The sequence below is a fragment of the Hyla sarda genome, chromosome 8, assembly GCF_029499605.1.
Source record: "Hyla sarda isolate aHylSar1 chromosome 8, aHylSar1.hap1, whole genome shotgun sequence".
In the NCBI taxonomy this organism is placed as follows: Eukaryota; Metazoa; Chordata; class Amphibia; order Anura; family Hylidae; genus Hyla; species Hyla sarda.
This window is the reverse complement of record NC_079196.1, coordinates 24,542,951-24,566,901: the sequence shown is the minus strand read 5'-3', so window position 1 is coordinate 24,566,901 and position 23,951 is coordinate 24,542,951. Positions and strand designations below refer to the sequence as shown.

The 23,951-nt window shown below is 38.9% G+C and overlaps 1 protein-coding gene across 2 annotated transcripts in view; it reads left to right on the top strand.

Moving 5' to 3' along the window:
- The window catches only part of NXPH2 (neurexophilin 2), a 207,250-nt gene that overhangs the window by 44,553 nt on the left and 138,746 nt on the right, over positions 1-23,951 (top strand). Inside the window, exons 1-2 of one of the 2 annotated variants that reach the window (XM_056534531.1) lie at positions 13,649-14,441; positions 14,700-14,850. In XM_056534531.1, coding sequence (XP_056390506.1) covers positions 14,800-14,850 — 51 coding nt within the window. In that variant the 5' untranslated portion in view covers positions 13,649-14,441; positions 14,700-14,799. Of the gene's footprint in view, positions 1-13,648; positions 14,442-14,699; positions 14,851-23,951 lie in introns of those variants that run through there. The other variant, XM_056534532.1, reaches the window with a different exon arrangement.

Genomic DNA, 23,951 nt, shown 5'->3' with positions numbered 1-23,951 from the left:
TTTTGGGTAAAATGACTAATGTCACTGCAAAGTAGAATTGGCGACGCAAAAAATAAGCCATAATATGGATTTTTAGGTGGAAAATTGAAAGGGTTATGATTTTTAAAAGTAAGGAGGAAAAAACAAAAGTGCAAAAACGGAAAAACCCTGAGTCCTTAAGGGGTTAATCTAAAATATATCAAAAGTTTATTTGATGAGAGGTACCCTTTAAACAGATTAGATTACCATTTTTTATACTATGCCATGGGGGATTTCATCAAATATTCAGGTTCTGTATTCCGGCCACTTTGATGATCCACGTGTGTATTCACTGCATTTAGTATTCGGGTGCGTTCACACTGAGGAATTCACGAGGAATGAATTCGGTCAGGAAATTGTTGCCTTCTGTCATTTTATCCATCAAGCGGAATTTCCATGCAGAAATGAAGAGGAATGAAGGAGGGGGCTAGTTAATCTACTTTTCTGCATTCCGCTCGAAAACGATGTCGGGCAGAATTTTTGTTTTTTTTACCATTGACTTCTATAGGATTCTGCTCCCTGATGTTCTTTCTTCAAGCAGAAAGTAATTCAGCGTCAGGATTCCACTAGCGGAATTTCCACAGTGTGAACAGGACAGCGGAAAAAACATTAAAGGGGTACTCCCGTGGAAAACTTTTTTTTTTTAAATCAACTGGTGCTAGAAAGTTAAACAGATTTGTAAATTACTTCTATTAATTAAATCTTAATCCTTCCAGTACTTATTAGCTGCTGAATACTACAGAGGAAATGTTTTTCTTTTTTGGAACACAGAGCTCTCTGCTGACATCACGAGCACAGTGCTCTCATGCTGCTCTGGACAGTTCCTAAAATGGACAGAGATGTCAACAGAGAGCACTGTGCTTGTGATGTCAGCAGAGAGCTCTGTGTTCCAAAAAAGAAAACAATTTCCTCTGTAGTATACAGACCCTAAAAAGTACTGGAAAGTTTAAGATTTTTTTTAATAGTAGTAATTTACAAATCTGTTTAACTTTCTGCCACCAGTTGATTTAAAAAAAAAAAAAAAAGTTTTCCATGGGAGGACCACTTTAAAGTCTATGGGCAGAGGAGATGTGCATTCATTTGGAGCGGAGAATTCAAGAGGAATTACTCGAGTAAATTCCTCTTGAATTACTCAGTGTGAACGGACCCTTCAAGTGTCAAAATGGACTTTATCAGGGCGACCACTCTCTATAGTAAAGATTACAGAAGGACACTAAAATTTTACTTTTATTTTTTTTATATCCACTAAAAACGGTTAACAAAAAAAAAAAAAAAAAAAAAAACACCCAAAAAGTTCTGTGTATTTATCCAACACCAAAAACAACATGATATAAAATAGGAAGCAGTGTCTCGTATCTGCTTCGATTTGCTCCAACCAATCTGGAGACTTGCAAAAATAATAAAACTAAAGGAGAGATGGGGCAGGGGGGGATGGGCCTATGGATGTGCGGCCGCTACCTGATAGCCCTATCAATTGGGGCCCTGATGCTACCCCTGACCCTAGGCGGAGTGTACGTCCTGATAAGGCCCCGCACAGGAACCTACCCCTAGTTGCCTACACTCACCCTAAGTAAAGACATGAAGGAGGTTGACTATCGCACTAAATCAATGCTATCTAGATATAGGGATAGGAGAAGGAAAGAATTGACCTATGGTCACAACTCAAATTATAGAATGGAAATCAATGATATCCTGTAAATGACTCCTTACTAATAGGTATGTACTCTCTAACAGTTGATAGCATAAGTGGACCTTTGCACTGACATGTTTTAATAAATTATTAGACTTAAATGTGTCCAAAATAATATATAGTTTGTCATATGGTCAGCATGTCGTGACCTATAAACCAAAAACCAGAGGTGTGTATATACCTAAATACAAAATAAGGCAGCCTGCATATGATGATGAGCGAGGAGACGGAATACATATGTATAAATGTATGTTAACAAGACCTGCAAATGAACGCAAGCTCAAAGAAATCAATGGTTATCATAAACGAGAAAATGATTTTTACCTCTATGGTTATTGTATCAATTCATATACCTGCCGCAACCTGTAAAAGGTGGTACACATATATCTCAGACCTGGTGTGTAGCAAAAATAGTGATTTCTGAGATTTCTGCTGTATCAATTCAGCTACCTGCCACAACCTGTAAAAGATGGTACACATATATGGAACATGGGGTGTGGCAGACACAATGATTTCTGAGGCTGTTGAACGAGGCAGGTAGATCTGTCAATGCTGTCCCAGGCTTACTGAAAATAAAACCCATAAGGGATTATCAGAGTACAAAGGGTTCTACTTAGCTTAGACCCAAGGCCAGGCAAGTTTTCTGATTTCAAAGTAGTCCCAACGCGTTTCTTGCCCCAATCATCAGGGGACAATAAGGGGCAGAGGATGGCATTCTGATGATGGGATGGCAGGTGGTATGATGATACCAGATAGTTAGATCGCCATCTTAGTGTGTCCGCTGTAGAGAAAACATCATTGAGGCTTTTTTTCCCACACAGTAGTTCAGGGAACACAGATATATAGATCATAAGCACTCATAAGATCTACATAGCTTTATTGCAGACAGGTAAAGTATGACAACTACGCATAATTCACATAAAAAACTGTAGCTGGAAAAACATGATGCCGATCAGCTGATCCTTTAACAAAACCATAGTTTCGTTAACCATAGTTTTATTGTGTTTTAACCCCTTAAGGACACAGCCAATTTTATTTTTGTGTTTCTCGTTTCTTTTTTCCCCTCGCCTTCTAAAAATTATAACTCTTTTATATTTCCATCCCCAGACCCATGTGAGGGTTGTTTTTGCGTGACCAACTGTACTTCGTAATTACATCACTCATTTTACTACAAAATGTATTGATCATAGCATCTGAGGGGTTAATGACGGACAACAGGGCAATTGCCGGGACCCGTCGTGCATTAGGTGAGCACCACTCTGGTGCTCGGGTCATGTGCAGAACGTAAATGTACTTCCTGGTGCACTAAGTCCCAGCGGATCAGGACGTACATTTACACCCAATGTCCTTAAGGGGTTAAAGTTGATTTTAACTTCAATAGCACAATGTAATAAAGCATAGACCAAATCATTTGCAACAGACAGGATCCTATTCACATAAACAGACATAGCCTATTGGGGGAGATTTATCAAAACCTGTGCTGAGGAAGAGTGGTGCAGTTGCCCATAGCAACCAATCAGATTGCTTCTTTCATTTTCCACAGGCCTCTTTAGAGGTTATAGTGCGGGTGAACAGGAGACCGATGTGGGCTCTCTGACTAATATACATACCTTCTCTACGGCGCCCAGTCCCTCTGAAGAGCCTCTTCTATCGGCGCTGTAATGCACACTGGATTTGAATATTCATGGTCGCTAGTCACGTGAGCGCTCAGTAGGCACAAACATTCACATGACCAGCGACCATGAATATTTAAATCCAGCTGGCGGGCCCATTTCCAGCACGCAATTCAGCACAGATAGAAGCCGATCTTCAGAGGGTCCTGGCGCCAGACTGAAGGTATGTATCAGAGATGAGAGATTTTTTGAAAAATACGGTTCGACCGATTCGCTGAATTTTCCGAAAAGATTGAGTTCGGTCCAAATATATTTGTGGCGAAACTGTATAAAAAATGGCTATTTCTGGCTTAATGAGAGCCTCTGGAGGTGGCATCAGTATGAGGAAACCCTATAGTGGCTAAATGACACAGCGTGGAGGAGGCAGCAGCATTAGGAGTCCATATAGTGGCTGAATGACTCAGCCTGGAGGTGGCAACAGCCTGACGAGACCATAGGGCCTCAGAATTGAAAAGATTAAAGATATTTTTTAACATTTAAATTGAAGATTTCAAATAGATGAACCTAAAAAGTTAAATTTACTGTGTCAGCAGCATGAGGAGACCACATGGCGGTACAGTGACCCAGCCTGGAGGTGGCGGAAGCATCAGGAGACCATATAGTGGCTAAATGACACAGTGTGGAGTTGGCGGCAGCAATAGCAGATCAGATAGTGGCTGACCCACCCTCTGTTCCACAAAATTGTACTGCCTTCTTCGCCAAGAAATGATGGCTTGGGACTCTCCACCTCGGGTTCGCCGATGGATTGCTGGCAGAAGACTGACTCGAATTAGGAGGAGCAAAGCATCTGGAGCGACAGAAGATGGGTATGACACACTACTCCCTTCAGCTGAGGTGGTGGAGCCTTGGCTGGCTGAAAGTGGGAGCAGCGTGCCACTGGGTGATGCAGCAGGCTGGACCACCACATAGGAGCCACGGTTCTCCCAGGCCACTTTATGGTGACGCTGCATATGTTGACGCAGGGCTGTGGTGCCAACATTGGGACCCTGGCCACGCTTCACCTTCTGCCGTCACATCTTGCATGTGGCCAGGTTAACATCCTTGATGCTTGATGAAAAACTGCCACACCGCCGAGTAGCTGATTTTCCAACCAACAGTCCACACTAATTGACTGCTACAACTCCAGAAACCTGTTTTACTACCTCCCGAGAAGGTAGGCTGCCGCGAAGCAGGTGGTCTACCCCGGGAATGTGTGGCTCCAGAATTTCCACTTCTGCCACCATGCTGACTGCTAACCATGCTACCACCTTATTGGCTCAGCTGCTGCCTCACAGGCACTCTTCTCCTGATGATGATGAAGCCCCTTCTGCACCCGGCTCCCAAGTGCGATCGGCTTCATCATCATGAAATTGTGTCTGCACGTCACTGATGTTACCCTCAAGTTCCACAACAGTGTCTGCTTCAGGAGCCTGAACGCTTGCAACACCACCTCCCACGCAACTCTCCTCATCACTACTTGCCTGCCTAGTGGAGGAAGCGGCAGATGTCTCCTCCACTTCTTGGCTGGGCAGTAGCTGCTGACTGTCCTCTAGATCATCCTCACTAAATAGTGGAGCTGAACCCGCAGCATAAGATATACCAAATGAGGGTTGTGTCTGAGGAACCCACCGACTGTTGACTGGGGGTGTCAGATGTCACTTGTGAGGAAGTGGATGACCATGTTAACCAATAGATGACGGCAGATGGGTTGCTGGTCGAGACACGATTGCTACCTGATAACAGGAGCTCAGGCCTCTCGCTGCGACTCCTGCTGCCACTCGCCCCTAGTCTGCTGCTACCTCTGCCTGATGAATTTAGGCCTATGACACTTCTCTTAGCACGTCCTGGCACTTCTCTGCCTGACATACTTAGTGCATATATGAGGGGAGGACAATATACACCACTACTATTAAAACAGTATTTGTCTACAACACCAGCAGGTGTGTACTTTTCCCTGGCCTTTAACAGTATCTAGGCCCTTAAGACTTTAACAGGAACAAAATGGTACACCAGTTAAATGTACGTAAGTGGTATGCACTTATGAGGGGAGGACAATGCGCTCGAGTATGCTTAAAAACAGTATTTGTCTAGAACACCAGCAGGTGTGAACTTTTGCCTGGCCTTTCACAGTATCTAGGCCCTTAAGACTTTAATAGGAACAAAATGGTACACCACTTAGATGTACGCACAGGTTACACTTGATAGAGGACAATAGGTTTTAATTTTCTGCTCACCCTAACCTTCTGGCTACTATTAGCTTTTCAGTTGTTGTACACACCAGTGCTGCAGCACACAGTTGCTGTATACTACACCCAAAATTGCACTTTCTCTCTATATCTCACTCCCTTCCCTATGAGTGCTTCTAGGCTGGATTTGGGCTTGAGGTGAATCGCTGCTGTAAAAAAGCTTTTCTGTGCAACACACACTGCTCTCTGTCCCTCACTCTGTGCAATAGAACACTGATGTTACTGGGAGGTGAATCGCTGCTGTAAAAATACTTTTCTGTACAACACACACTGCTCTCTGTGACTGACAACAAGATGGCTGCCGATTATATAGGGCTGGGACATCACAAGGGTGGCTGGCTGCTTATAGGCTGCATGCTGCATGTGATTCAGGGTCATCCCGCCTACCCGCCTTCCTGCCTTGCCCCATGCCCTCACATGTGGATCCGCCATTTTAGATGTCCCTGGAGCCTAGACCGTACTAAATGGAGTTTAATTAAAGGATTTGCACCATCGAATCACAGAGATATTTGCATTCGTTACAAATCAAATTTTTCCTGAAATTCGTGACTAATACAGATTCATCAAATTCAATTCACTCATCCCTAGTATGTATATAAGTCAGAGACTCTGCATCGGTCTGAACTATAACCCGGTGTATTGGGCTTAGTTTGGGTGAATAGGATGACATTTTTTCTTTAAGGTCTGCAAGGATAATGCTATTGTTGGAGGAATGGTCCTATAGAGATAGCATAAAGAAGCAATGGTTAGTGCACCATTTTCCAGCTGCAGACATGATAATGCTGTGCAGGGGAATGAATGGACAAGCTTCTGTGCAAGATTACCAGCAGGTTTTACAGAATTTTTATAGGAAATCGAAAGATTTGGATGGTCTGTTGGTTAAGTTCCTAGCCACCAAACAGAGGGAACATGAGAAAGTCACTGACTATATCAATCTCTGGAAAATGATTCCATAAAGGAGCAGTCACCGGATTTCAGAGAGGGTTTGACCAATGATTCGATCATGATCCTGTTAAGAGCCAAGTTGTATGATAAAGTTCTGTCCTATTCCACAATCATAAATACAGCAACAAGATTGGAAGACCAAATGTGTCCACCTCCCCCATGGAAAGAGAAAGAGGATATAGAACCTTTGGCCCTTAGAAAAAAGGTGGCTGAATTAGAGCTCATGTGTAAACCATTGCTAGAGCGAGCAGATCCTCCTACTGCTAGTGGGGGACAACGCATGAAGACTCCAAGAAGGTTGTTTCATGAGACATGATGTCACACCGTGCCCCCTTGTGACGTCCCCTTATGACATTACACCACGCCCCCTCCATTCATGTCTACAGGAGGGGGCGTGAAAGCTGTCACGCCCCCTCCTATAGACATGGATGGACGGGGCGTGTCGTGACACCACGACTCCGGACAGCAGTAAACATACTGTTTAGAATTCCGGGTGTGGCACAGAGATCAGACATCTTATCTGTGGGCAGAGTACCTCTTTAAATGTAAAAATCAAGGCATTTTCAGTTCATCGGTGACAGATGTGGAGGTACTGGCAACCAAACTTAGGTAGATCAAGACACGGACAGTTTATCTGTGGGGGCCAAGATTTGGCTTTAATCCTTGATACATTTGCAATTGTAAGAGATTAATGCTTCAACCTTTCTAGAACTAGGATTCCAAGTCATTATCATTTAAAGAGATTTCCATGTTCGTCATTTGAAACACATTCCCATGGAACCTGAAGGAGAGTTTGAGTTATTGGGAGTGGGGTCTCCAGCTCAGCCAGTGGAGGGAGGCATTAGAGTGACTATGACCATTTTCCAGCTAAACACCAAAATGATTTGCCCTATAGATTTGGAAGCTCTCATAGGCCCTGCAGCTAAGAAAATGTGTGCCCCAATAATCTTGGGTATCATTGCAAGGATGGTACAGGAGGTATTTAGGGCCTACCTGACAGAAGGGGGAGATGTATCTATAGCTCGGCTGATGGAGGTCAGCCTTGTCCTAGGGAAAGAGTGACATTGAATGGCCCTAGAAATTAAAACAGAGTCATGCCACTATTCAGGGAAAGAAACTGTATTTGTGAAGCCTGGCAAGACCAAAACTCTATGGGCCATAGCCTCCATGCACAGTGAAATCTTGGGGGGGAACCGGACAATACTTCATCGAGTTCCTGTCTGAAGTGGATCAAAAACAATGGTGGACTCTCATAGCTGGGGAAAAGGATTGGTGGAAAAATTGGTGTGAGAGCTTTCCTGTGATAATACAGAATTTAACACCCATGTAGATACTAATTGATCATCATCAGAAGATTGGTGTGATTCACTTGTTAGAATAAGTTTCGTCCATCATGTCTATGAATGCAGAACAGAAGGATCATGTGAAAGCACCGGAAGATTTTAACTTGAACGATTCTCCTCTACCACAACAGTGGAAAGACAGCCTTCGTTCTTAACTAGCCACCCGAGTGGGAGTTTTCTTGAGATAAGAAATGGATGTGAGGTGTTCTAGGAGTGCCACCCATGCTATAAGACTTTCTAACCCCTTCAGAGAAATATCAAGAAAAACACCTCCCCGAGATGTGGAAGACATCCGGGACATACTTCAACAGATTGAAGGAGCCAGCATCATCACAGAGTCCAGGAGTCTGTATGCCTCACCCATCATGGTATTGAGGAAAAAGAATGGTGCTGTGTGTAGACTATTGCACCCTGAACAAGAAGACTGTGCCCGATCAGTACACATTGCCCCGGATATAGGATTGCTGAACACTTTCTCTGGAAGCTGGTGGTTTAGTGTGCTTGACCTGAGGTCTGGGTATTATCAGGTACTGATGAGGAAGGAGGATCAGGAGAAAATCACCTTTCATCTGCCCATTGGGATTATACCAGTTTAACAGAATGCCGCAAGGAGTCACAGAAACTCCTGCTACTTCCCTAAGAACCTTAGTGTGGATGCCCTGTCTCGCAGACCTGGACTTCCTACTCACGAGAAAATAAGGAGTGGGCAGAAATTCCTGTATGGGGGGAGCCCTTTGTCAATGTATGTAGTGGCCAAGAGACAAGAAGAATTCTTTGATAGACTCCAACAGTCACTCTTTAGAAACAGTACCAGAGGTATGCCACACTCCGATCAAGCTTCAACAGTGGTCCAAGAAGACAAGAGGAAAAGCCAGTCACGGACCTGGTTTATAGGGACAGTTCCCAGGGCAATGAAACCTAAGATCTCTAAATTGTCAACTTCTCTCTCTATAGGTCAGAAACATTTGTACTGAAGGGGGTGGGGTAGATTATGTCTGGAAGACTGAATCCTTTATAAGGTTGTGACATTTTATGATCACCCTGACAGAAAACATTGGTTACTACCACATAGGTACCATGGGCTTCCCCCATAGACCGTCTAAGAAGTATGGGACCCCTGGATATTGTGTGCATGGATTATCTCTGCATTGAAAACGATTTCAAGGGGATCAGGAATGTTCTGGTGGTAACGGACCATTTTACTATATATGTTCAAGACTTTCATACTAAAGATCAGAAGGCTGAGACTCTAGCCAAGCTCATTTGGCAGAAGTATTTCATACATTATGGTCTACCTAACCGAATAAGACTAAGACTTCAAGAGTAAGTTGATCAAATAACTATTGGATATACAAAACAAAATACCAGAAATGGAGAGGGCACTCTAAAGTGTTACTGCACCTGAAGCACGACTGTTGCATAACATCAGTGGCCCATGTTAAGTCTCCTGCGGGGTGCACATACGAAGAAGATGAAGTATCAATAAATATAACGACAAAGGCACGTACGTGCACTCACCGCTCAGCGGAGACAACTCAGCTTGAAGGTCCGGTCCACGGAAGGCTGGGTCACAGCATCGGTGCAGGTGGGTGGGCGCTCGGAGGCTACGCCGGCTGTTTCACACGTGTATGCGTGCTTCTTCCCACCTGCACCAGCATCGGTGCAGGTGGGTGGGCGCTCGGAGGCTACGCCGGCTGTTTCACACGTGTATGCGTGCTTCTTCCGGCCTTTAAGGCCGGAAGAAGCACGCATACACGTGTGAAACAGCCGGCGTAGCCTCCAAGCGCCCACCCACCTGCACCGATGCTGTGACCCAGCCTTCCATGGACCGGACCTTCAAGCCGAGTTGTCTCCGCTGAGCGGTAAGTGCACGTACATGCCTTTGTCGTTATATTTAACTATTGGATATGTTGCAGGTGCATAAGTCCACAACAACACCTTCCAACCCAGAGGAGCATGCACAGTGATTGAGTAGGACTCATTTAGTAGGACTCTCCTAAACATGCTATGGACTCCTAAACACATGAAAGCCATCGTCCACGCATATAATTGTTCAAGACATGAATCTACAGGATTCTCACCCTATTTCTTGTTGTTTGGAAGAGATGCTCGATTACCAATATTTGGCTCGTTGGGATGGAACAGATTCAATCTCACACTTTCAATATGTGCGGAACCTCAAACAAAACTCTGACAGGGCCTATGAGCTGTCCGCCAGAGCTGCAGCAAAATTGGAGGAACAGAACAAAAGAAGGTATGATGCCAAAGTGAGACATTGGGAGATCTGAGCAAGTTCTCTGAAACCTACGAGTAATTGGTAAACACAAAACTGGCGCTGACAGATGGAAATATACTCTATTCAAAGCAGATTTTTAGCTGAAGGGGCTGCCAGTGTACAATATCAAGGGTCCAGTGGACCAAATAAAGGATTAGTATAGAAACCATCTGCTACCAGTAGTTTATACAGTGGTCCCTCAAGTTACAATATTAATTGGTTCCAGGACGACCATTGTATGTTGAAACCATTGTATGTTGAGACCATGACTCTATGGAAACCTGCTAATTGGTTCTGAAGCCACCAAAATGTCATCCAAAAATAGGAAAATGTGAGGATTAATGAAAAATAAGTAGATAACTAATATAGATAAAGCAATTCCTTACATATAAAAGTAATAAAGATCTGCTGGGAGCTGTAATCACTGTCTATGTAGAGGACAGTGGCTTCTTCAGGGTCCTGTACATCACACAATGTCCAAAAAAAGTAAAATGGAGCTGTCCTCACATGGTGTCCAAAGGAGCAGCTAACTGTGGCATAGCATAAGAGTACAGAACATGTAATACCTCCCTGTACTGTAGGGGAGTTCAGTGCATACGCTTCAGTAATACAGGTGTTTTACCAGTGAATGTCCATTTTGATTGGTCGGATCTTCAAGCAATGGATATGTTTCACAGATCTGGACTTTCCGTAGCATTGTATGGTGAGGATGGTTTCTAGTTACAATGGTCCAGAAAAGACCATTGCACGTTGAGGCCATTGTAAGTTGAGGGATCACTGTACCAATGAAGAGGAAAGGAGTAGTGAAGAACTGGAGGAAAGTATCAGTGATCAGAGATCAGTGATTGTCTTCACCTGCTGAGGAAACTAAGCAAGTGCCCCCTTCTACCCCCATGGTTCCTCAAAGTGTTAGAACCCCTCCTGTACCATGTAGTTCTCCAGGTTTAAATCCAGAAAGTCTGTGTTATGTGCCTGTGTTTCCTTTTAGAGATTCTAATTCTAGGGAAGAGCCAAGGTCTTAAGTCTCTGGGGACCTTCCCAATGGCAAGGCAGGAGCTGAACCTTCCCAGGTACGGTCCCAAGACCCTTTTCCACAGCAAGAACTGAGACACAACACCAGAATGTGGCTTTGTGTATGATAAAATAGGAGAGACCAGTTATGCCTGCTGACACAACCAACTGTTCTATATTTGGAAGCCTCCTAGCTAGAACTTGCCAGTTGAATGCAAATATTTTTTCAAGGGGGAGCATATAACCCCTGGCATTACTGTTGTTTTAATACCCTGCAATTACATGGATTGTCCAGTAGATGGTGGACTGCACATGAAAATTAACTAAACAGTGACTTGAGATAGGGAAGGAGGAGTCTGGATATGTGCTTCTGGCCATCCTGGAGTCATCAATTCTGCAGAAAGAGAGAACACAGAGGAAACAGCCTGTAATGATCTGGTCCCCAAGAGTGCTGCAGCAGCTGAGAGTAATCTGCTAGCAAGCTGAACAAGATCCAGAGCTGGTAGCAAAAAAGTCCTCTTACCTGTGGAAGGGTAAGCCTGAAACCCTTTCCCTGTTCCACAACAGGGCACCCTGAACTCACGTATAGATAAAATACCTTAATCTCCATTTTATTGACATCCTTAGAGTTTCAGCCTACTCTTAGAATATTTACGGTGCCGGACATACATCCTCCAGTATATTTGGTTGTTTACTCTAAGAAACACTTTGTATAGTCCTGATTTCATCTATTCAATATGCACAAAATGAAGGCACTCAATGGCCATACCTTACTGATTTGTTAAATCAGGCATGGTTGGTTTTCTTAGTGCACTAAAAAGTTAGTTTCAAGTGAGTTTTGTGTCAGTGCTATTCATTACTCAGAGGTTAAAGGGGTACTCTGGTGGAATTTTTTTTTTTTTTACATCAACTGGTGCCAGAAAGTTTAACAGATTTGTAAATGACTTCTATTTAAAAAAAATCTTTACCCTTCCAGTACTTATTAGAAGCTGTATGCTACAGAAGAAATTATTTTCTCTTTGAATTTCTTTTTTGTCTTGTCCACAGTGCTCTCTGCTGACACCTCTGTCCGTGTCAGGAACTGTCCAGAGCCGCATAGGTTTGCAATGGGGATTTTCTCCTGCTCTGGACAGTTCTTCATACGGGCATCAGGTGTCAGCAGAGAGCACTGTGGACAAGACAAAAAAACAAATTCAAAAAGAAAATAATTTTTTCTGTAGCATACAGCTGCTAAAAAGTACTGGAAGGGTAAAGATTTTTTTTTTTTTTATAGAAGTCATTTACAAATCTGTTTTAACTTTCTGGCACCAGCTGATTTAAAAAAAAAATTGTTTTCCACCGGAGTACCCCTTTAAGCGAAGGCTCAGGATCAGCCTGCAGAGCACAAAGAGGAAACTATGGTAAGGGATTACAGGGATATAAGTGGAAACTCTGTTAGAGATAGATAGATCAATAGATAGATAGATGGATAGATATAAGATAGATAGATGTGACAGACAGATAAATATATGTGACATACATAGAAAGATAGATAGACAGATATGAGATATATATGAGATAGATAGATATGAGATAGATAGATAGATAGATATGAGATAGATAGATAGATAGATAGATAGATAGATAGATAGATAGATGTGAGATAGATAGATAGACGGATATGATATATATTAGATAGATAGATAGATATGAGATAGATAGATATGAGATAGATGGATAGATATGAGATAGATTGATAGATAGATATAAGATAGATAGATAGATCGATAGATAGATAGATAGATAGAAGATAGATATGACAGACAGACAGATAGATAGATATATGTGACATACATAGAAAGATAGATAGACAGATATGAGAGAGATAGATAGATAGATATGAGATAGATAGATAGATAGATAGATAGATAGATGTGAGATAGATAGATATGACAGACAGACAGATAGATATATGTGACATACATAGAAAGATAGATAGACAGATATGATATGAGATAGATAGATAGGTAGATAGATATGAGATAGATAGAAGATAGATAGATAGATAGATAGATAGATAGATAAATATGAGATAGATATATATGAGATAGATAGATAGAAGATAGATAGATAGATATGAGATAGATAACTAGATAGATAGATAGATAGATAGATAGACGATAGATAGATATATGTGACATACATAGATAGATAGATATAAGATAGATAGATATGAGATAGATAGATAGACAGATAGATAGATATATGTGACATACATAGAAAGATAGATAGATATGAGATAGATAGATAGATGGATAGATAGACAGATATATAAATAAATATATAAATAATATAGATATATAAATAATATATAAATAAAGATTTGAAAATCATTTACATATTGTAGTTAATAAACAGGCAGTCCCATGTAAAACTATTCTTCAGCTGTGCTACCTTTGTGCAGGTGTAAGTAACAATATATAGATGAATAGAAGATCAGATACATTTGTTACTACAATTCTATATTTCTCTTATATTAGAATCACTATCCAGTTCCTCTCGATTTCCCATTTTTCATAGTTTCCCTACACACAAAAAAATAAAAAATACTTTAAACAATGTTCCATTGACTTTTTTATTTCCTTCCTAACAAGAACCTGTAATCTATAAATCAATAGTTGGTCAGACCCCGGTATATAGGCGAGCGGAGCGACCAATCAGAGCGCTGCCAGCAGGACGCTGCTCCAGACACAGAACTCCAGCCGCACATGCCAGGAATCCGCAGACTCCACAATGGACGGGGAGATGAATTAAAAGTGAGGGCTGGGATGTGAGAGCGGCAGTGCAGGCTGAGCAGTCACATGCGAGACACTCCGGAGAAAGTGGCGTTGGCAGGCGCGGAGCGGTGGGGTACCAGGCTGCCAGTGACAGGCGCGGAGGTGTGCCTAGACACTAATGTAGCGCTGAGAGCTGGATACTAGGTGCAGTGCTGTCATCCAGCTGCTTACATGGGGATGCCTGCGATGAGATGAGCCTGGGAGCAGCACACGAGCCGGAATACGACTACGACACAACTGCTTCCCATACAACAATGCATATATTTACTTAACTATATCCCCTCCGGCCGCAATACCTGGCAAAGTTGGCAAAACCTGCACTACGTCTTCTTGGGGCGCACGGTATATTTTACAATCCGAAGCGGGGAGAACACGATGTCTTTAAGTTCTGCATGGGACCTGGAAAGAGGAATAAATTATCGCGGGGTCACAGTCTGAGTTAACGGTAATGGCAATTATTATTATTGTTGTTATTATTATTATTTTTTTTTTTTTACAGTGCAAAATGATTTCTTGTTATAGATGTAGCAGAGCTAAGTATGTCCATTGGTGCATGAGCCATTGTACCGCGTTAACGTTGGCTTTCGCCTAGTTCCATACGAAACAGAGGTGTTTCTGTAGTTGTGCCGAATGACAAACTCAGCTCTGCTGCCTCTGTGTCTTCATGGCTCTCATTGTTATAAGGTGTTGTTCTTGCCTGTAGGACGCCCACGATACATTCCCAGTCTACTCAATGTGGCTTCTGGTGAAAACTAAAGGACACAAGCTCATGAAATAGTCTCCGAGACCCCTGAAAGCCCAAGATGGAACTACAGCTCTTCTCTCTGCTCCTGCTCAAGGGTCTCCTCCATCTGGTAAGTCTGTGCGCTTCTCCTTTAAGACAACTTACCGAACGGTCGGCGTGAAAAACTGAAATGAATAGGGTATTGGGTAAAGAAGAACAGATATATAGATAAATATAAGATAGATAGATAGATAGATAGATATGAGATAGATAGATAGATAAATATAAGATAGATAGATATGAGATACATAGATAGATATGAGATAGATAGATAAATAGATAAATATAAAATAGGTTAGATAGATAGACAGATAAATAAAAGATAGATACAAGATAGAATATAAATATATAGCTAAAGATATATGAGATAGCTCAGTGCTTTCCAAACAGTGTGCCTCCAGCTGTTGCAAAACTGAAACTCCTTGCATGCCTGCAAAGCCTTCGGCAACTGCTGGAGGCACTCTGTTTGGAAAACACTGAGATAGACAGACAGATAGATAGATAGATAGATAGATAGATAGGACATAGATCAGTGTTTCCGCACCAGTGTGCCTCCAGCTATTGCAAAACTACAACTCCTAGCATGCCCAGACAGCTTTTTGCATGCTAGGAGTTGTAGTTTTGCCACAGCTGGAGGCACACTGGTGCGGAAACACTGAGATAGATAGATATGAGATAGATAGATAGATATGAGATAGATAGATATGAAATAGATAGATAGATATGAGATAGATAGATAGATATGAAATAGATAGATAGATAGATAGATAGATATGAGATAGATAGATATGAGATAGATAGATATGAAATAAATAAATAGATATGAAATAGATAGATAGAAAGATATGAGACAGATAGATAGATATGAGATAGATAGATAGATATGCGATAGATAGATGTGAGATAGATATAAGATAGATAGATATGAAATAGATAGATAGATATGTAAATAGATAGATAGAATAATATAGATAGATAGTTAAATGATAGATAGATAAATAGATAGATAGATGATAGATAGAATAAGAGGATAGATAGATGGATAGATAAATGATAGATGGATAGATAAATGATAGATGGATAGATATGAGATAGATAGATATGAGATAGATAGATATGAAATAGATAGATATGTGATAGATAGATAGATAGATATGTGATTGATAATTAGATAGATATGTGATAGATAGATGTGAGATAGATATGATATAGATAGATGATAGATAGATAGATATGAAATAGATAGATAGATATGTAAATAGATAGATAGAATAAGAGGATAGATAGATAGATAGATGGATAGATAAATGATTGATAGATAGATAGATATGAGATAGATAGATATGAGATAGATAGATAGAAAGATATTAGATAGATATGAGATAGATATGAGATAGATAGATAGATATGAGATAGATAGCTAGATATGAGATAGATAGATGGATAGATAGATAGATAGATATGAGATAGATAGATAGATGGATAGATAGATAGATATGAGATAGATAGATAGATAGATAGATAGATGGATAGATAGATAGATATGAGATAGATAGATAGATAGATAGATAGATAGATAGATGGATAGATAGATAGATAGATGTAGCACTGCTGAGTTTGATCGTATAGTTGAGCTCATTGACTCATTGTTCTATAATTTAGTAGAGATTGTTACCCACACGGTGACTAATCCTGGTGCCTGATACAACCACATAACACATTTAGCTCTGCTACATCTACAAATACAATATCACATTGACTGTAGTTTAATAGGCGGCTCCTGTGTTCTGTGTATTATCTCTTGATTGTGATGAATATTTGATGTGTAGTGCAGTCACATCCCCATGATATTAGGCTCATGTCCTGGGGCTGGTGTTTGTGTTACCTGTTGTAGGTTTGTATGTATCTTACATCTTCTCCGTATTGTGTTACTGTTCCAGCAGTTGTTTGTTTGTGTTTTTCTTTTTGTTCCTTTTGTTTTTGGTGATTGATGTTCCTGAAACAACAGATATTTCTGTAAATTTGTTCTCTTGGGTTGAGTGTAAAGACAAATAAATACACATAGGGAGAATGATTATACTTAGTAAGGCTGGAATCACACAGGACGTTACTGAGGCATTTTGTGGGGACAGAAGTGGATCCAGCAGGAAGGAGAAGAAAAAGTCATTCTTATATATTTCCTATTACTGGTGTTACATTTACTCCTGGATTTGGCTTAAAAAACTGCACCATGACCAGCAGCATGTGTAATCTCAGTGTTATAGATGATTGATAGATAGATAGATAGATAGATAGATAGATAGATAGATAGATAGATAGATATGAGATAGATGATAGACAGATAGATAGATAGATAGATATGAAATAGATCAGTGGCCCCCAAACTGTGGCCCTCCAGATGTTGCAAAACTACAACTCCCAGCATGCATGGACAGCCAACGGCTGTCCAGGCATGCTTGGAATTGTAGTTTTGCAACATCTGGAGGGCCACAGTTTGGGGACCACCGAGATAGATGATAGATAGATATGAGATAGATAGATAGATAGATGATAGATATATAGATAGATATTAGATAGATAGATATGAGATAGATAGATAGATAGATGATAGATATATAGATAGATATTAGATAGATATGAGATAGATAGATAGATAGATAGATGGATATGAGATATTAAGATAGATAAATGATAGATATGAGAGATAGATTGATAGATATGAGATAAATAGATAGATATGAGATAAATAGATAGATATGAGAAAGATAGATAGATAGATATGAGATAGATAGATAGATAGATATGAGATATTAAGATAGAAAAATGATAGATATGAGAGATAGATTGATAGATAGATATGAGATAAATAGATAGATATGAGATAAATAGATATGAGATAAATAGATAGATATGAGATAGATAGATAGATATGAGATAAATAGACAGATATGAGATAGATAGACAGATAGATAGATAGATAGATAGATATGAAATAGATAGATATGAGATAGATAGATAGATAGATATGAGATAAATAGATAGATATGAGATAGATAGATAGACAGATAGATAGATAGATAGATAGATAGATATGAAATAGATAGATATGAGATAGATAGATAGATAGATATGAGATAAATAGATAGATATGAGATAGATAGATAGATAGATAAATAGATAGATAGATATGAGATAAATAGATAGATATGAGATAAATAGATAGATATATAGATAGATATGAGATAGATAGATAGATATGAAATAGATATGAGATAGATAGATAGATATGAAATAGATAGATATGAGATAGATCGATGGATAGATAGATAAAATACATTATACATTTAAGAAATAAGCTGATGATCTTTGTGTTCGGTTTCTTGTCCTGTGCAGTCATTCTGTGTTTATTTATTTGTTTATTTATTAATTATTGTGATTACTGTCGTTACTGGTCTTTATTAATAATAGGATTGTTTTAACTATGAAAGTTTTATTATTTCTATACAATTTGCTACTTACCTTATTCTTTTTGAAACCTCTTATCAAATGGAACTTTATTTATTTCCTAATGAATATTTATTATTAATATTAAGTCATTCACCTTAGTAGTATTATTGGGACTCCCCATCTCTGCCATTATGGGACATGATCCGGCCATAGCTGTAATGAACCATAATACAAACAATGTGACCGACCACCTACATCTAGGACTCCATATTATGATAACAGCCTCCACCCCCTTTGTGGTTACCCAAACTTCCATCATCGTGGTGACTCCATGTGTTATCTTAACTTAGAAAAGTATCCAGATGTGTAACCAATGTGGGCCTTAAAGGGGTACTCCGCTGCTCAGCGTTTGAAACAAACTGTTCTGAACGCTGGAGCCGGCGCTGGGAGCTTGTGATGTCATAGCCCCCTGCCTGGGGGCGGGACTATGACATCACGAGCTCCCGGCATCAGCTCCATGGTTTGAAACAGTTTGTTCCAAAAGCTGAGAAGCAGAGTACCCCTTTAAGAGTTAAAGGGGTACTCCAGTGGAAAACTTTTTTTTTTTTTTTTTTTATCAACTGGTGCCAGAAAGTTAAACAGATTTGTAAATTACTTCTATTAACAAATCTTAATCCTTCCAGTACTTTTTAAGGGGCTGCATACTACAGAGGAAATGCGTTTCTTTTTGGATTTCTCTTCTGTCACGACCACAGTGCTCTCTGCTGACCTCTGCTGTCCATTTTAGGAACTGTCCAGGACAGCATATGTTTGCTATGGGGATTTTCTCCTGCTCTGGAAAATTCCTAAAATGGACAGCAGAGGTCAGCAGAGAGCACTGTGGTCATGACAGAAGAGAAATCCAAAATGAAAGACATTTTCTCTGTAGTATACAGCCCCTAAAAAGTACTGGAAGGATTAAGATTTTTATAATAGAAGTCATTTACAAATCTGTTTAACTTTCTGGCACCAGTTGATAAAAAAAAAAAAGTCAAATTCAGCTCTGCCACATCCGTACGTACAATGTTCAACAATACTTTGCTATCTGATTATTATTATTATTATTATTATTACAGTGAAACCTCTTTGAGAAGACCACCCAAAATCTCACCCAATAGAGGTCTTTTATGGGGAAAATGGCCCCTATGCATTCTGTGTGGTCACAAGAAAATCTGGTGTGGAAGGGGGTGGTCTTCTAAAGAAGGGGTCATTTGGAGGGGTTTTACTATACTTAGGTGGCCAAGCAACAAAGTTGCAAGGGACACCTGTTGTTTTGTTGTTATTATTATTATTACAACCATGTATCAATACTATTAGAGGGTATACACAGTTATATGTCAACTCCTCTTGTTGCCTCTACCCTATATGTGAAACCAATAGGCAAGGCATAAAGACTTATCGGTGACCCCCCCTTCACCATCGACTCTCATCTAATAGGGCACATGCCTGGTCAGAGGAGATATCCCACCCATGTATACGGGACCTATGTCCGGTCCTGAATAGATTCTTCAGCCATCATCATGATACACAGTAATATATATGCAGTGGACACCAATATGTGCTGTATGTAGCTGCTACACCAATGGTGGATGGGAACGCAGATCTCATTCTTGTATAAGGACAGGATTGTGGGACTTATCCTCCCTACATGATGGCGGAAAGGAGAAAACCATAAACTATATTTACAAGAGCCAGCGACATGGCCAGACATATCTATGTGTATATCTATGGGTTTATCTATGTGTATATCTATGGGTATATCTATGTGTATATCTATGTGTATATCTATGGGTATATCTATGTGTATATCCATGTGTGTGTATATCTATGGGTATATCTATGTGTATATCTATGTGTATATCTATGGGTATATCTATGTGTATATCTATGGGTATATCTATGTGTATATCTATGGATATATCTATGTGTATATCTATGGGTATATCTATGTGTATATATATGGGTATATCTATGGGTATATCTATGTGTATATCTATGTGTATATCTATGTGTATATCTATGGGTATATATATATATATATATATATATATATATATATATATATAGGTATATCTATGTGTATATCTATGTGTATATCTATGGGTATATCTATGTGTATATCTATGTGTATATCTATGGGTATATCTATGTGTATATCTATGGGTATATCTATGTGTATATCTATGGGTATATCTATGTGTATATCTATGGGTATATCTATGTGTATATCTATGGGTATATCTATGTGTATATCTATGGGTATATCTATGTGTATATCTATGTGTATATCTGTGGGTGTATCTATGTGTATATCTATGGGTATATCTATGGGTATATCTATGTGTATATCTATGGGTATATCTATGGGTGTATATATATATATATATATATATATATATATATATATATATATATAGGTATATCTATGTGTATATCTATGGGTATATATATGGGTATATATATATGGGTATATCTATGTGTATATCTATGGGTATATCTATGGGTATATCTATGGGTATATCTATGTGTATATCTATGTGTATATCTATGGGTATATCTATGGGTATATCTATGTGTATATCTATGGGTATATATATGGGTATATCTATGTGTATATCTATGTGTATATCTATGGGTATATCTATGGGTATATCTATGGGTATATATATAGGTATATCTATGTGTATATCTATGGGTATATCTATGTGTATATCTATGGGTATATCTATGGGTATATCTATGGGTATATCTATGTGTATGTCTATGGGTATATCTATGTGTATATCTATGTGTATATCTATGGGTATATATATAGGTATATATATGGGTATATATATGTGTATATCTATGTGTATATCTATGGGTATATCTATGGGTATATCTATGTGTATATATATGGGTATATCTATGTGTATATCTATGGGTATATCTATGTGTATATCTATGTGTATATCTATGGGTATATCTATGTGTATATCTATGTGTATATCTATGGGTATATCTATGGGTATATCTATGTGTATATCTATGGGTATATCTATGTGTATATCTATGGGTATATTTATGGGTACATCTATGTGTATATCTATGTGTATATCTATGTGTATATCTATGTGTATATCTAGGGGTATATCTATGGGTGTATCTATGGGTATATCTATGGGTATATCTATGGGTATATCTATGTGTATATCTTTGGGTATATCTATGGGTATATCTATGGGTATATCTATGGGTATATCTATGGGTATATCTATGTGTATATCTATGGGTATATCTATGGGTATATCTATGGGTATATCTATGTGTATATCTATGGGTATATCTATGTGTATATCTATGGGTATATCTATGGGTATACAACAAAAAATACAAATAGCCAGCACGACTACATGATATACGAGTGCATGCTGCTGTGGCAAATGCAAAGTATACAAACACAAAAATTGCAGCGCCACATTTTATCAAAATTATTTTTTTTTTTTTTAAAGGCTCTCAGCGCACTTTTTGATCAAAACATGTCCCCAATCCGCCACGTGGAGGCGGCCATTTTCGGATGGTCCCTAACATACATTATGAGTCTAATACTCACAACTCTCCCCTCTGCTGTGCATATGGCCTCTTGACTGGGTGACCTGCTAGATCAACCATCAATTTCAACATTTAAACTCCCTTCTGGAAAAAGGGGGAGGGGTGCACGGCTGGAGAGGGTGCCATTCCCTCAAAGTAGCATACAACAAAAATCACAAATAGCCAGCACAACTACATGATATACGAGTGCATGCTGCTGTGGCAAATGCAAAGTATACAAACACAAAATTAGCAGCGGCACATTTTATCAAAATTTTTTTTTTTTTTTTTTGATCTAGCAGGTCACCCAGTCAAGAGGCTATATGCACAGCACAGGTGAGAGTTGTGAGTATTAGACTCATATTGTATGTTAGGGACCATCCGAAAATGGCCGCCTCCACGTGGTGGATGGAGGACACGTTTTGATCAAAAAGTTAAAGTAAAAAAATAAATAAAAAAAATGTTGATAAGATGTGCCGCTGCAATTTTTGTGTTTGTATATCTATGGGTATATCTATGTGTATATCTATGGGTATATCTATGTGTATATCTATGGGTTTATCTATGTGTATATATATGGGTAAATCTATGGGTATATCTATGTGTATATCTATGGGTTTATCTATGTGTATATATATATGGGTAAATCTATGGGTATAACTATGGGTATATCTATGGATATATCTATGGGTATATCTATGTGTATATCTATGGGTATATCTATGTGTATATCTATGTGTATATCTATGGGTATATTTATGTGTATATCTATGGGTATATCTATGGGTATATTTATGTGTATATCTATGGGTATAACTATGTGTATATTTATGGGTATATCTATATGTATATCTGTGTATATCTATGGGTATATCTATGTGTATATCTATGGGTATATCTATGGAATATCTATGGGTATATCTATGGGTATATCTATGTGTATATCTATGGATATATCTGTGGGTATATCTATGTGTATATCTATGGGTATATCTATGAGTATATCTATGGTATATCTATGGGTATATCTATGGGTATATATATGTGTATATCTATGGATATATCTATGGGTATATCTATGGGTAAATCTATGGGTATACCTATGGGTAAATCTATGGGTATATCTATGGGTAAATCTATGGGTATATCTATGTGTATATCTATGGGTATATCTATGGGTAAATCTATGGATATATCTATGCGTATATCTATGGGTATATCTATGGGTACATCTTTGGGTATATCTATGTGTATATCTGTGGTATATCTATGGGTATATCTGTGGTATATCTAAGGGTATATCTGTGGTATATCTATGGGTATAAATATATATGTATCCAAGAAAGAATAGGGCGGCACTCCAGCGATCCAAATATACAAAAATAACTTTATTCGCCCAATTGTGAAGCAATGTCTCAACCTTCTCAATGAGGTCTTTTTCAAGCATGTGTGTGTGTGTATCTATGTGTATATCTATGTGTATATATATGGGTATATCTATGTGTGTATCTATGTGTATATCTATGTGCATATCTAGGGGTATATCTATGTGTATATCTAGGGGTATATCTATGTGTATATCTATGGGTATATCTATGTGTATATCTATGTGTATATCTAGGGGTATATATATGTGTATATCTATGGGTATATCTATGTGTATATCTAGGGGTATATCTATGTGTATATCTAGGGGTATATCTATGTGTATATCTATGGGTATATCTATGTGTATATCTAGGGGTATATCTATGTGTATATCTAGGGGTATATCTATGTGTATATCTATGGGTATATCTATGTGTATATCTGTGTATATCTATGGGTATATCTATGGGTATATCTATGTGTATATCTATGTGTATATCTAGGGGTATATCTATGTGTATATCTATGGGTATATCTATGGGTATATCTAGGGGTATATCTATGGGTATATCTATGTGTTCTATGGTAAAGGAAGGGAAGATGGGGAAGAACATAGAAACCCTAAAACTGTATTATTCAATACACAAATAGAAGACATACAACAGTTTTATCTATCTCATATCTATCTATCTCATATCTATCTATCTATCTATCTATCTCCTATCTATCTATCTCATATCTATCTAT